A 15,275-nucleotide genomic window follows, 5' to 3' on the forward strand; every position below is an offset into this window, starting at 1 on the left:
TTGTATGAATTTTATGATGAATAAAACTTGAGTTCAATAACTTTATGTAATACATTTTTTTTCAAATTTCGGGCCCCAAAATTAAGGTGCGTCTTATACATGGGGAAATATGGTACTGAATGCATACTATCTATGTGTCAAGTACTATATATACATTAGCTCATTTAGCTTTTATACCAAGATTATGTTGGTATTATTATTCTTATTCCTATTTTCAGATGAGGAAACTGGGGCTGTGAGAGGTTAACCAACCAACCCAAGAGCATATGATTAAAAAATGGGACAGCTGGGATTAGAACCAGACATTCTGGCTCCAGAGCCCACCTGAAGCATTGCAGTATAAAGAGGGGGCTCTTAAAACTCGTGTTAGAGGCCAACAAACAATATGTAACCTAGGATTGGTCTAAAACAAGTAAAGCCTTAGCCTATGTACAGACCAAAGGGGACCTTCAAGTAGATCTTCCTGGGCATCAAGGCTAACAACTGTTCTGTATAGTTGTCACATAATTGGGAATGAAGAATGTAGATAATTCAAAAGGAAAAAAAACAACCTGCCTTTGCTTAAACCACATGAATTGTCCTGATTTATCCATCATTTTCTTTCTCTGGTGAGACTGTCCAAATATATATGATTGGAAGAAACTGGCTACTTTTCTCTATAGAAAAAAGTACATACAATGAAATGGAAAGTCTGCAAAAGCAAATGAATATGCTCAATATATTTTTGTCCCATAAAATATCTAGTTAGCCTTGAATTCTTTTTGAAAGGAGATGTATCAATCAATCAATTAATTGTCCTGGCCACACATTCTCCACAATCATACTCAACCAGAAGTCCTGAAAATTCCAAATTACTTATACAATAAGACACATATGATGGAGCACAACAGTGGCCTCTAAGAATTCCGTAGCATACCAAGGACTTGAATCCAGTTGTTCACCACTTTGGACCTTTTCATACAGAAAGCAGTTCTGGCTACCAGTTTCAAAAACCGTGTTATTTGCCATTATGGAAACAAGACTGTGAAGGGGATGAAGGAAGTGATTGCTTGCCTCTGTCCTTGACCACTCTCCTTAACTGCCTGGCTAACTTTTCAGGAAGAAGCTGGCCCAGCGGCTGCAGGAAGCTGAGGAACACGTAGAAGCTGTGAATGCCAAATGTGCCTCCCTGGAGAAGACCAAGCAGCGGCTCCAGAATGAAGTGGAGGACCTCATGCTTGATGTGGAGAGATCGAATGCTGCCTGCGCGGCTCTTGATAAGAAGCAAAGGAACTTTGACAAGGTGGCCCACCCTGCTTAAACTTCATCATTGTTTTACTTGGTCTCCCTCTCTCCTTGCTTCAGCTGATGATTTACTGCTTTTTAGATCCTATCAGAATGGAAACAGAAGTATGAGGAAACTCAGGCTGAACTTGAGTCCTCCCAGAAAGAGTCCCGGTCCCTCAGCACTGAGCTGTTCAAGGTGAAGAATGCCTACGAGGAATCCCTGGATCACCTTGAAACACTAAAGAGAGAAAATAAGAACTTGCAGCGTGAGTCCTCTTGAACTTTCCTACCCCACATGGCACTGGCTGGACCTTCCCATGTTGCCATCAGCTGACCATTTCTCCCTTGTCTGTTCACTCACAGAGGAGATTTCTGACCTCACTGAGCAGATTGCTGAGGGTGGAAAGCAAATCCATGAATTGGAGAAAATAAAGAAGCAAGTGGAACAAGAGAAATGTGAAATTCAGTCTGCCTTAGAGGAAGCGGAGGTACATATTATTAGGTAGTGGGGGCGGGGAGGGCAGACTCAAAGACAAACTTCAGTGAAATACTCAAAGTGGGCAATGATACTGTAAAGTAGATATACTATTACAGAACTGTTGAGAAGCTGAACTCGTATAACCTTTATGAAGGGCAATTTGGCAATAGTAATCAAAAGCCTTAAAAATGTAAATACTATGACCCATCAATTTTTCTAAGAAACTACCCTGAGAAAATAATCTTAAATGGAAGTAAAGCTTTAAGCATAAAGATGTCCAATCCAAGAACAAGATTTAAAAAATTATGGAACACCCATATGATGCAATTTTATACAGAGGTTAAATATAACATGGGGAAATATTTATGTTAGACAATTTTTAAAGCAACATACACATTTGCATAAACAATATAATTGTATTATGTATAAATATATATAAATAGGAAAAAGACTAGGTAAAAATGGTTATCTCTGAGTGGGGGTAAAACACAAGGTTGTTTTTTTCTTTGCTTTTATATATCGCCCCCATGTTCTACAGTAAACATGTATTATGAAACCAGAAAAAAAAATCTTTTAAAACTGAGAATTTCTACAACAGAAATTAGAATATAACATATGAACATTTTAGTTTATAAAACAGGTTAAGAGTTCATGTTTACTATGCATAAGTTTAATCATATAATTTTTATTAGTACTTATATGAATAATATTTATATAGCACTTTACAAAGCACCTCTATTACAGAGCTGCCCATATAATCCATGACTAAATAAACAAAAGAATGATTTACTTAGCAGGCTCCTGGAACTACTATATTTACTATATTGTACTGTGTAAAATTACATAAATTAGTATTAATAAAAGTTTGGCTCACAAGGGGATGTACTCCAAACATTCAAGTTATTTTCCATTATTAATTGATCACTGTTTTGTTAAGGCATCTCTTGAACATGAAGAGGGAAAAATCCTGCGCATCCAGCTGGAGCTAAACCAAATCAAGTCTGAAATTGACCGGAAGATTGCTGAAAAGGATGAGGAAATTGACCAGCTGAAGAGAAACCACATTAGAGTCGTGGAGTCGATGCAGAGCATGCTGGACGCTGAGATCAGGAGCAGGAATGATGCCATCAGGATCAAGAAGAAGATGGAGGGAGATCTGAATGAAATGGAAATCCAGCTAAACCACGCCAACCGCCTGGCTGCAGAGAGCTTGAGGAACTACAGGAACACCCAAGGGATCCTGAAGGTAAATAAGTCCACTGTTCTTCCATCCCTCAAAACACCTTCTTGTTAAACCATCCATGTTTTTCTTCAAATGAATTATACAGCTCATGGTATGGAGGTAGCTAAATTAAATACACATAGAACATAATATTTTTAAAGAAATGTTATGTGAAAGAACAAACAGAAGCCCAGAGATAAGGTATGATATGAGAGGAAGTATAAGACTGGCAACAACAGGTGTGAGGTTGGTTGAGTCTTAGTTTTGACACTTACAAGCTGCCTGATTTTAGGCAAGTTATTTAACCTCTTAGCACCTCTGTTTCTTCCCCTATAAAATAAAAGTGAAACTATGCACCTTATAGGGTTACTGTGAGGCTCAAATGAGACCACAGATATCAAGTACTGGGAAAATGCTCCATAAATGATAGACATTAGTGACTCGCACCTAAAAAAATAACCAGTTAATGGAATAAACAGAAGAAGAATCTGTCTCCTGATAATTCTTTCTTATCTGAGCTGGTGACATCATCATTTTCATGATCTTTCAAATGACAGGCCCATCATTTCCTCTTCCGGGAACCGGTACATTCTTCCAGTTCACCTCCAGGGACGTTCATATCCTCTTCAAAGTGTCTAAGGCCTTTTTTTTTTTTTTACTCAACAGGATACCCAGCTCCACCTGGATGACGCCCTCCGGGGCCAGGAGGACCTGAAGGAGCAGCTGGCCATGGTGGAGCGCAGAGCCAACCTCCTGCAGGCCGAGGTGGAGGAACTGCGGGCATCTCTGGAGCAGACGGAGAGGAGCAGGAAGATCGCAGAGCAGGAGCTCCTGGATGCCAGTGAGCGGGTTCAGCTCCTGCATACCCAGGTGAGACCCTCACATCAGACAAATGCTGGTGCATTGTTAAGTGATGAATCGGAATTATAATGTAAAAGTACTCCATTTTTATAAATATATGCACATTAAAAAGGATGGGGGATATGCTCTAAAACATTAACTGCAGTTATCTTGGGGTGTGGGGTTATAAGTGTTTTTATGTGTGTGTTCCTATTTGTCTTTTTTAGATTTTCTACTCCCCCCCCAAAAAAAAAAGAGGGTATTACCTTTTTATTTAAAAATAAGGCTTGGTGGTTTATTTTGAAAACCATCATGTGGACTAAACCTGCAAAAAGATAACTGTTGACTCCAAAATCTGAAAAGGCTCCATGAAGTGTTTCCCATCAGGGGCTCCTCAGCATCTAGCCTGCTGTTTACTGACCCTGTGCTTTGCAGGACATTTAGCATCTCTGACTTGTCCAGACATTAAATGCAGTAGCATCCCCTTGTCATTTTGACAACCAAACATATCCACCCCCAAACATTTCCAAATACCCACTGAGACAGCAGTGCTTCCCTCTGAGAGCTACTGGGTGGAAATTTTAAGAAAATGCTTTCATGTGACTATTTCAGCATTCGGAACTAAGGGACCAAAGCCTGAAAGTTCACAGAGAATAGATTCCTTCTCATTGAGAAACTCCCAGTGCCAGGCACTCACAAAAAGAATCTATTCTTTTCTAATGTTTCCAACCTTTTAAGGATAGAATATTAGCGATGTTGAGTTGAAATATAATTGAAAGAGCAATTAATTAATATAGACATTCTTAAACCTTAGAAGTCGTTATGCATAAATCAGATGGAACTTGGGGCAATTGAGAGGAGGGTTCCAACCTTGCAAATAATAATTTTGCACTGAACAAATATTTAACGTTTTAGTGAAGTGTTCCCATTAGTCCCTTGCATGAGCCAAGTCACATAACTGTAAAACCCCAAAAGGGGAAACTGCCAATCTTACAAATTTCCACTATTTTTAACAGAATACCAGCCTGATCAACACCAAGAAGAAACTGGAAAGTGACGTTTCACAGCTCCAGAGTGAAGTGGAAGAAGTAGTTCAAGAATCACGCAACGCAGAAGAGAAAGCCAAGAAAGCCATCACTGACGTGAGCAAGATGAGCACTTGTTTTACTGACACAGGTGCGCTACCCGCCATTACCAGGTTTCCTTATTTTCTTGATTTATTTGCTAACTAGGCGGCCATGATGGCGGAGGAGCTGAAGAAGGAGCAGGACACCAGCGCCCACCTGGAGCGCATGAAGAAGAACCTGGAGCAGACGGTGAAGGACCTGCAGCACCGTCTGGATGAGGCTGAGCAGCTGGCCCTGAAGGGCGGGAAGAAGCAGATCCAGAAACTGGAGGCCAGGGTGGGTGTCTCAATCTCTCCGAATCTGGGAAGGGAAAAAGGGCACTCCCTCTACTCTTCTCTCTTCCTACATACCAGCTCCCATCCTTGTCCTGGGGCTGGGGACATCCACCTAGTATCTTCTGGTAGATCCTGAGCTAATGAGTATCCTCCAAGACTGACTCTATAAATAAGTGTCTTTCTTGGTTGCAGATACGTGAGCTTGAAGGAGAGGTTGAAAGTGAGCAGAAACGCAATGTGGAGGCTGTTAAAGGTTTGCGGAAACATGAGAGAAGAATAAAGGAACTCACCTACCAGGTAAGGAAACAGCTTTCTAGAATATCCAGACTTCCTGCCCAGTGGGAAAACCTGGTGATTTATGTGGCACTCACAAATACACATTAACTTGGTACCTCTCAGGGGCAAATGACACAAATGCTGATCACACACCTACACTAAGCTTGGAAAATCAGAAAGGCCTTTAGATAACACCATAAGAGAGGAAAGAATACAGGTTTTAAAACCAGATAAACTGGGTATCAGCCCTAATTTGGCCTCTCTTATTTTTTGAACTGGGTAAGTCACTTACCACGCTAAACCTTAGTTTCATCACCTATAAAATAAAATAACATCTACTCTCCAGGGTAGGAAGCTAAGGGTTAGAGAAGATGTACATAATTACCTAATACAGTGCCTGCACTTAGTGGATATAGAATAAGAGTGGTGACTATAGTTACTAGGAAGGAAGCCTCAGAGATGACCAAGTGCACCCCAGGCCCATTAATATATAATATTAAAAAATATTATATATGCCTTTGCAGAGCATTCAATATTTTGTCATACCAAAGTGACTTATTTACCACCTAGAGTAGGCTGATTTCATTGGGTTGAATGCAGATTGTTTTTTCAAACTTTCAGACTGAGGAAGACCGCAAGAACGTTCTCAGGCTGCAGGACTTGGTAGACAAACTACAGGCGAAAGTGAAATCATACAAGAGACAAGCCGAGGAAGCTGTAAGTATCTTTATGCCTTTTAGGGAAGAAGAAAACTTCTTTGGGGGTACAAAGTGTATAAAGAAAATGTGTTAATAAGAAAGGAGACAAAGTAAGAATATACAACTCATATTTTGAGATGTTTTTATGAATACAAATTTACCCCCAAATCCTAATTACAGAATAAGACTTCAAGAGGAGACATTTTTATTATTGCACAATTTGTAAGGTTTGGGGAAGGAGAAAGACAATTCTACATAACCCACCTAATTTGATAGCTGCAAAGAATATACTGTAGAAACTCTAAATAACACCATGATAAATACTCTTTTCCCTCTAGAAATGCACAAACTCAAGAGTTTTCAAAAGCCAAACATGTATCTTTTACCCCAACTGATTTATTCACTCACTACCAGTATCATCATCGGGGTTCATCTCCCCACATCTGCTATACCAAATAAGGACATGTTAGAAGATTCTCCAGCTTTATTTCCCTAGTTGTTCCTCATTCTCCCAGGTACAATGTAGTAGGCAGGAAGTGGGTAGGAAGTAAAGAAAGAAAAGAAGAGAGAGGCACAAATGGTAATGAGTTCAACCAATAGAGGTCTACTTTATTCCTAGACCCACTTTTTCCCTTTCTCAATATACCAGAGTTAAAATACATGGCAAAAAAATTTATTTAAAATTTTTTTTGGGGGGGAGGATTTCCCCAAAGTTATAATGTGACCTTACATTTTCTTACTAAACTTTGTAAGAGAGGATACCTGGGTCTTTTCCTCTTTTCCCTCCACTCCACACAAAATGGATTTCACATATGTATAGATTGGACATAATAAGGTTGTCCCTCCCATTTTGTTCTTAAAAGTAAAAAATGTAATTGAAGTTATAAGTTCTGTCCAGGTTTGAAGTCAGATATGGCAAACTGACCATAACAAGAAAATACCTGAGTTGAAGAAATAATCCTGTTTGTTGACAAGTGCAAGTAGAACGACAAAATCTAATTCTCACATTTTTATCTCTCTTCTCAGGAGGAACAATCCAACACTAATCTCGCTAAATTCCGCAAGCTCCAGCATGAGCTGGAAGAGGCCGAGGAACGGGCTGACATCGCCGAGTCCCAGGTCAACAAGCTGCGGGTGAAGAGCCGGGAGGTTCATACAAAATTCACTGCAGAGTGAACACCTCTACCTGATGCTGCCAAGTGGCTGAAGGAATGCACAAAATGTGCTATTTTTGGTCACTTGCTTTATGTTTACTTTTCTCTTAACGTTGAATAAATAAAAACTACAGTAAACATAAATTAAACCAGACTCACTTTTTTATTTCCAAAATTATTTACTCTCAAATACAGTTTTCACCTAGCTATTTTTAAAAAATATTATATATGCCTTTGCAGAGCATTCAATATTTTGTACCTCCATCACCACCCAGCCTACCGTTTCCCATCCTCCCCCCACCACACACACACACACACACACACACACACACACACACACACACACACAATTATTTTTGCTGGACCAGATTTTATTACATCCCTTTAAATTGTTAAAAATCACTAAAGAAAACACTGCCTGAGACTACCCCTTCCGATAGGACCCATTCATTTAACCACTCCACAAATAGTTGTTGAGCATCTATTATGTGCCAGGCACTGTTCTAAGTTCTGTGGGTATAGCAATGAACAAAGCATAGTTCCTGCCCTCTGGGGGCTTATCTTCTACAAGGAGAGAAAGGCAACCAACAAATAAGAAGCCATAATGTGTAATACAATAAGTTCTACTGGGAAATTAAAAAGGTTGGGGGAGGCAGTTAGTATTAAGTAGGGTAGTCAAAGACGGCCTGTCTAACAAGACAACACATTTGAGCAGAGACCTAAAGGAAGCAAGAGGGTAAGCCAAGGGAGTATATGAAGGTAGAGCATTTCCAGGCAGAGGGAAGAACAGGAAATGCAAGGGCCATGAGGCAGGGGCAGGTTGGCACATCACAGGGACAGAGAAGAGGCCAGCAGAGCTGGAAAATGAGCAAGATAGAGTTATGATCTAACAGAGGAACCAGGGGCCCACATCAAGACTTTTATCTTTCCTCAGGGTGACATGGGAAAGCTTTGAGCAGAGGAGTGATATTAACATGCATTTTAAAAGAATCACTTTGGCTGCTGTATTAAGAAAAGACTGAAGGAGGCAGAGGTAGAAACTGGGGACCAGTTAGGAGCCTACTGTAAAATAACAGATGAAAAATGACAGCAGCTGAGACCAGAGAAATAGCACTGGGAGATGATGAGAAGTGGATGAATTCTAGATATACAGTGAAGGTAGTATGCATAGGATTTTCTGATAGATTGGATGGATGAGTGGGGGAGAGAGAGGGAGAAGGAGGGAGGGAGGGAAAGAGGGGGAGAGAGGGAGAGAGGGAGAGAGAGAGGAGAGAGAGAGAGAGAGAGAGAGAGAGAGAGAGAGAGAGAGAGAAACAGATTATGAAAAGAAGAAGGATAGGCCAAGAAAGATTTGGTGGAATATAAACATGAGGAGTTTGGTCTCCAGAAACAGAGGAGGCAGTAGAACAAAAATGCAATTGAGACAAAAATTGTATATTATGCACCCCTCTCCCCCTTTCACTTTCTAGCATCTACTCTCCCCCAGTTCCCAATCCCTATCAGTCTCAATTGTTTACAGTATAAATTGTACAGGCCACAATCTCAAATATGTCTAAAATGAATAACAAAGCTTAAAACAAAAATATTTTCAAAATACTCTCCTAAATAAAATTTTAGATCAAAGAAGAAACCAAAACTATAATCACCAAAACTTCTACAAATAAATATGAGTATATCTTTGTGACCTTGGCTTACAGAAAGATTTCTTAGCTACAAAATCAAAAGCACAAACCATGAAAGAAAAAAATTGATAAATTGAGCTTCATCAAAATTTAAAGTTTCTGCTGTTTGAAAACACAGTTAGAGAATGAAAAGATAAGTCACAGACTGAAATATTTGTAAATCATATCCCTGGTAAAGAATGTTTGTCCAGAATATATAAATAAATGTAAAAATTAAAAAATAAAATAAGACAAATCATCCAATTTCAAAGAGGCAGAAGATTTAAACAAACATTACACCAAAAGATATATATATATATATATATATATATATATATATATATATATATATATATACAGATGTCAAATAAGCACCTTAAAAATGCCCAACACCATGAGTCATTATGAAAATAATAAAACATAATGAGAGAGTTCTGATCAAGATGGTGGAGTAGGTAAACACTGGACTCACCTTGTCCCATAACCACATCAAAATTACAACTAAACTACAAACAACCATCATTGAGAACTGCCTGAAGTCGAGATGAACAAAAGTCCTATAACTAAGGATATACAAAAGCTGCATCACGAGCTGATCCTACACCTACGTGTGGAGGTTAAAAATCAGGAGGGATATCTTGGCTGCAGAGGTCCCCTTTGAGGAGGAAGGGGTCCCAGCCCCACACCAACGTCCCCAGCCCAGGGTTCCAGTGCCAAGAGGAGAAGTTCCCATAACTTCTGGCTGTTAAAACCAGTGGCGGGCCGGCCGAGTGGCTCAGTTGGTTAAGAGCTCGCTCAAGAATGTGAGCTCTGAGCAACAGTGGTTCAATTCCTGAGCTGAACTGCTGCTGAGCTGCCAACAGGTGGCAGGATGGCTCAGTTAAAAAAAAAAAGAAAGAAAAAAAGACAAGTGGAGATTGTGGCTGAGTGAGACGGCTGGAGTCCTAAGCATTCCTCTTAAAAGACCCACACAAGGACTTACTCACTGATGGACTCACTCTCTCTGAGCTCCAGTGCCGGGGCCATACAGAGAGGATCTGAATTGTCTGGCTTCAGCGTGAAGGCTGGAGGGGCAGCTTTTTCTCAGGCAGAAGTGCTAGCAGAACCATTGTTCCTTTGTTGAGCCCTCTCCCCACCCAGCCTGCATGTTCAAGTGGGCACCATATCTGAGCCTCCATCAACCTAGCTAACACTGTTCAACTGCCCTGGTGATGATTCCCTCAGACCCTGTCCCACGCAACATGTGGGGCCACCTAAACCACTTCCAATGGCTTTTCCATGCAAACAATCTATCTTGGCTCATGCTGCTGACTTTCCTAAAATCTCTCAAAGGTTCACAAACTCCAAACAAGCAGCATCTGCCTTCAGCAGGCCCTGTACCTCTTGCTAGGCAGCCCCAAGACCAGAACTAGTGGCAGCGAGCCTCGGGTAGTAGCACAGCCTCTCCCAGGCCTCTTCAAGCCCAGTACAAGTGACAATCACCTGCAGATCATTTTGTAGCTCATACCAAATGGCCCCAGGCAGGGCACGGGCAGCAGACTGACTTTGATCTGCACCAGAGCCCCTCCCAAGAGGCCCCAGAACTAACACACTTGGTAGCCAGCTTCATACCAGACTAGAGCACCACCCAACCACCACCACAAACAACCCACCCAAAGGGCAGACTCAGCAGGCACCAGAGCCCTGCTAAATCAAATCCTGCTCTGTAGGGTCAGCCCTTGCACAACAGCTTCTACACTATAGTTACGGCCAATCCTCACAACCAATCAGCATGAGGGTCAATCCCTGCCACTTACATGGTAACAACAATCAAGGTTCAACTGCACAGGAGGGCACATGCAACCTACACAAGGCACACATCTGGAGCACCCAGCTCAGGTGACCATGAAGGCTGTGCCACTGGGACTGGTAGGACACCTACTATATAAGTCCACTCTACCAAGATCAGGAGACATAGCAGCTCCACCTAATACATAGAAACAAACACAGGGAGGCAGCCAAAATGAGGAGACAAAGAAACATGTCCCCAATGAAAAGTACAAAGCTCCAGAAAAGAACTAAATAAAATGGACACAAGCAATCCACCAAACACGGAGTTCAGAACACTGGTTATAAGGATGTGTAATGATCTCAGTGAAAACTTCAACAAAGAGATAGGAAATACAAAAATGGAGATAGAAAACATAAATGGAACCAGTCAGAAATAAAGAATACAATAACTGAAATAAAGAATACATTAGGGCCGTCCGAGTGGCACGATGGTTAAGAGCTGGCTTGGGACACCAGAGGGCCCCAGTTCGGATCCCACATATGAGGGCCAGTGACACTGCCCTCCACAGCTAAGATGCTGAACAACAGCTCAACCTGGAGCTGGGCTGCCATGAGTCTCCGGCGATGGCGTAGGCTGCAGCCCCTGTTGCAGTGGGTTGCCATGGGCTACCGTATGTTGCCAGCAGCCAGCGTAAGCGGCCAGCAGCCGCCATGAGCGGCCGTCCAGAAGTCGGCAACTGATGTGCCTCGCCCGGGAAGAGCGCAATGATGGTGCCAACTTGGGCCAGTGAAGCAACGTCCTCCACAACTAGACTGAAGAACGACAGCAACTTGTCTGTTCCCCTTCCCCCAATTCCCCAGCACTGTTCCCATCCCCCCAATTCCCCAATAAAAATCTTAAAAAAAAAAAAGAATACATTAGAATCAACAGTAGATTAAATGAAGCAGAGGATCAGCCCAGTGATTTGGAAGATAAGAAAGCAGAAAATACCAAATCAGAATGGCAACAAAACAAAAAACTAAAATAATGAGGATAGTTTAAGGGGCCTCTGGGACAACATCAAGCATACCAACATTCACATCATAGAGGTACCCGAAAGAGAGGAGAGAGCAAGGAATTGAAAACCTATTTGAAGGAATAATAATGGATAATAATAATAATAATAATAATTCCCTAACCTGGTGGAGGAAATAGATATACAAGTTGACAAAACACAGAGAGCCCCAAACAAGATGAGCCCCAAAAGGCCCACACCAAGACACATCATAATTAAAATGCCAAAGGTTAAAGATAAAGAGAGAATCTTAAAAGCAGCATGAGAAAAGCCGTTAGTTACCTACAAGGGAGCTCCCACTTTCAACTGATTTCTCAACAGAAACTTTTCAGGCCAGAAAGGATTGGCTCAAAATATTCAAAGTGATGAAAAGTAAGGACCTACAACCAAGATTATCCTACCCAGCAAAGCTATCATTTACAATGAAGGACAGATAAAGAGCTTCCAAGACAAGAAAAAGCTAAAGGAGCTCATCACAACCAAATCAGTATTATAAAAAATGTTAAAGGGACTTCTTTAAGAAGGAGAAAAAAAGATGGATGATAAAATGGTAATAACTACATATCTATCAATAATTACTTTAAATGTAAATGGGTTAAATGTTCCAATCAAAAGACATAGGGTGGGTGAATGGATAAGAAAGTGAGATTCTTACATATGCTGCTTACAAGAGACTAATAATACTTTAGTCTTTAGTTCATCAAAAGACACACAGACTGAAAGTAAAGGGACAGGAAAAGATACTTCATGAAAATGGAAATGAAGAAAAGAGCTGAGTAGCAATACTTATAACAGACAAAACAGCTTTAAAACAAAGACTATATAACAAGAGACAAAGAAGGACCCTATAATTCCACTCTGGAAATTTATCTGAAGAAACCCAAAACACTAATTCAAAAAGACATATGCATCCATATGTTCATTGCAGCATTATTTACAATAGCCAAGATATGGAAGCAACCAAAGTGTCCATCAATAGCTGAATGGATGAAAAAGAAGTGGTACATATACACAATTGAATATTACTCAGCCATAAAAAATGAAATCCTGCCATCTACAATAACATGGATGGACTTAGAGGCTCAGCTACAACAGGAGGGCATGTAAAACCCACACAAGGGGCACACACCTGGAGCACCTGGCACAGATGACCGTGAAGGCTGTGCCACTGGGACCCACAGGACAACTAAGTATTATGCCAAGTGAAATAAGTCAGGCAGAGAAAGACAAATACCATATGATTTCACTTATATGTGGAATCTAAAAAACAAAATATATAAACAAACAAAACAGAAACAAACTCATAGATACAGAGAACATTTTGATGGTTACCAGATGGGAGGAAGTTTGTGGGGGTGGGTGATAAAGGGGAAGGGATTAAGAACTACAAATTGGTTAATTACAAAATAGTCATGGGATGTAAAGTATAGCATAAGAAGTATAGTCAATAATATGGTTAATAACTATGTACAGTGTCAGATGGATACTAGATTTATTGGGGTGGTCACTTCATAAGTTATGTAAATGTCTAGTCACTATGCTGTACATCTGAAACTAACATAATATTGTATGTCAACTGCAATTAAACAATAAAAATTATTTAAAAATAAAAAACATAATGCAATATCACTACACATTTATCACAATAGCTAACAGTCCAAGTGTTGACCAAGAGGTGGAGGAACTGCACCTCTCATATCTGCTAGTAATGTGAAACGGCACAACCACTTGGAAAGAAATTAGCAGCTTCTTAAAAAGTTATGAAATTGTCCATTTGTTCCAGTCATTCCACAAAAACTTGTACACAAATATTCACAGAATATTTATTTGTAATAGCCAAAAACTGGAAACAACCCAAAGGTTCATCAACAAGTGAATGAATAAACACAGTGTGGTAGATCCATACAATGGAACACTACTCGGTGATAAAAAGAAATAAACTATTAACACAAACAAAAACATGGACAAATCTCAAAATAATTATGCTGGATAAAAGCAGCCAGACACCCCCTCACACCCCCTAAAAAAAGTGTAGACTCTATTATTTCATTTATATAATATTTTAGAAAATAAAAACTAATCTATAGTGACCAGTGGTTGACTAGGGATGGGGAGGTTGAATTTATGGGAAGCACAAAGGGACAGTAGCGGGTGTTACAAAGAAGCAGAAAGAGACTTTTGGGGATGATGGACATGTTTATTATTTTGATTCAGATGATGGTGTCACAGTGTATACACATGTCAATACACTTTAAATATGTGTAGTTTATTATATATCAGTTATACCTCCATAAAGCTGTTTAAAACTTTTCAATGGGGGAAATACTGCAATTATAGTGCTTTAGGAAAATAGTAATTAGAATACTGTATGTCAGACTTTAAAGCTAGTGTTATAATCTGTTATAGAATTACATTAAATCTATTATCAGAATTAAGGTATTTACTATGTTGATTCTTCCAATTCATAAATATGGTATGTTTCTTCATTATTTAGATCTTTGATTTCTTTCAGCAGTGTTTTGTAGTTTTCAGCATACAAGTCCTATATATAATGTTTTCTTAGGTTTAAACCTAGATTTTTCTTTTTCTGTTTTCTTTTTATTTCTAAGTGATTGTAAATGGCATTTTATTTCTAATTTTGGTGTCCACATGTTCACTGCTAATATAAAGCATATAGAAATACAAATGATTTTTGTAGTTTATCTTATATCCTGAAACCCTACTGAACTCACTTAATAGTTTTGAGTTTTTTGTAAATTCTTTGGGATTTTCTACATAGACAAAACGTCATCTAGGAAAACAACCACTTAAAGTAAATCTAAATTAAAACGAGGTCCCAAATTACATAATAAGTAATGGGAGGGAAAGTCTGGTTGAGATTTTTATCTTAAAAATATAGCCAAAAGTATTAAAATAACTTTTATTTCACAATATTTAGGTTACAATTGCAATTCTTTGTTAATTCTTAGAAAACAGAAACGAATCAATATTGGAGTTGGGAGGAAAGAGACACAATTCCCACAATTTTATATGATGTGACATCGTTCATGTTTAATTTTTTGCAATGCAATCATAAAGAATGTCCTTCTTCGCAAAAAAAAAAAAAAAAGCGTGATGGCTCCATTGATATTTTTAAGGACCTTCCTAATCCTTTGATCCTGAATTCATTCTCTTGAAACACTTATTGCATCATCATCTTTGTCCATTTTCAGTTCTTCAGTTATTAACTACTAGTTCAATATTGCTGCATCCACACTGGTCAATGGCTTTGAAAAATTCAAGCAGATTTCTAAAACCACTTTCATCAACTTCATTAAATTCTGCAACTTATGCAAGATCTGTCATTTTACTTTGCAGTCATGTTGCATTGATTAGTGCATGTTTCCAACATCTGACTTTCAGAACAATCATCAGTGAATACTTTATGTCTTCCTATGCAACATCATTACTATG

The 15,275-nt window shown here is 39.4% G+C and overlaps 1 protein-coding gene across 1 annotated transcript in view; it reads left to right on the forward strand.

Moving 5' to 3' along the window:
* Positions 1 to 7,386, forward strand: part of LOC109389122 (myosin-8) — a 27,387-nt gene extending 20,001 nt beyond the window's left edge. Inside the window, exons 28-38 of the mRNA XM_019654419.1 lie at positions 219 to 235; positions 1,099 to 1,282; positions 1,367 to 1,532; positions 1,630 to 1,754; positions 2,682 to 2,990; positions 3,633 to 3,836; positions 4,823 to 4,948; positions 5,039 to 5,209; positions 5,401 to 5,505; positions 6,106 to 6,201; positions 7,209 to 7,386. Coding sequence (XP_019509964.1) covers positions 219 to 235; positions 1,099 to 1,282; positions 1,367 to 1,532; positions 1,630 to 1,754; positions 2,682 to 2,990; positions 3,633 to 3,836; positions 4,823 to 4,948; positions 5,039 to 5,209; positions 5,401 to 5,505; positions 6,106 to 6,201; positions 7,209 to 7,358 — 1,653 coding nt within the window. The 3' untranslated portion in view covers positions 7,359 to 7,386. The remainder of the gene's footprint in view (positions 1 to 218; positions 236 to 1,098; positions 1,283 to 1,366; positions 1,533 to 1,629; positions 1,755 to 2,681; positions 2,991 to 3,632; positions 3,837 to 4,822; positions 4,949 to 5,038; positions 5,210 to 5,400; positions 5,506 to 6,105; positions 6,202 to 7,208) is intronic.
* The last annotated feature ends 7,889 nt before the right edge of the window (positions 7,387 to 15,275 follow it).

Source organism: Hipposideros armiger, unplaced genomic scaffold (genome assembly GCF_001890085.2).
Source record: "Hipposideros armiger isolate ML-2016 unplaced genomic scaffold, ASM189008v1 scaffold_222, whole genome shotgun sequence".
Taxonomy (NCBI): domain Eukaryota; kingdom Metazoa; phylum Chordata; class Mammalia; order Chiroptera; family Hipposideridae; genus Hipposideros; species Hipposideros armiger.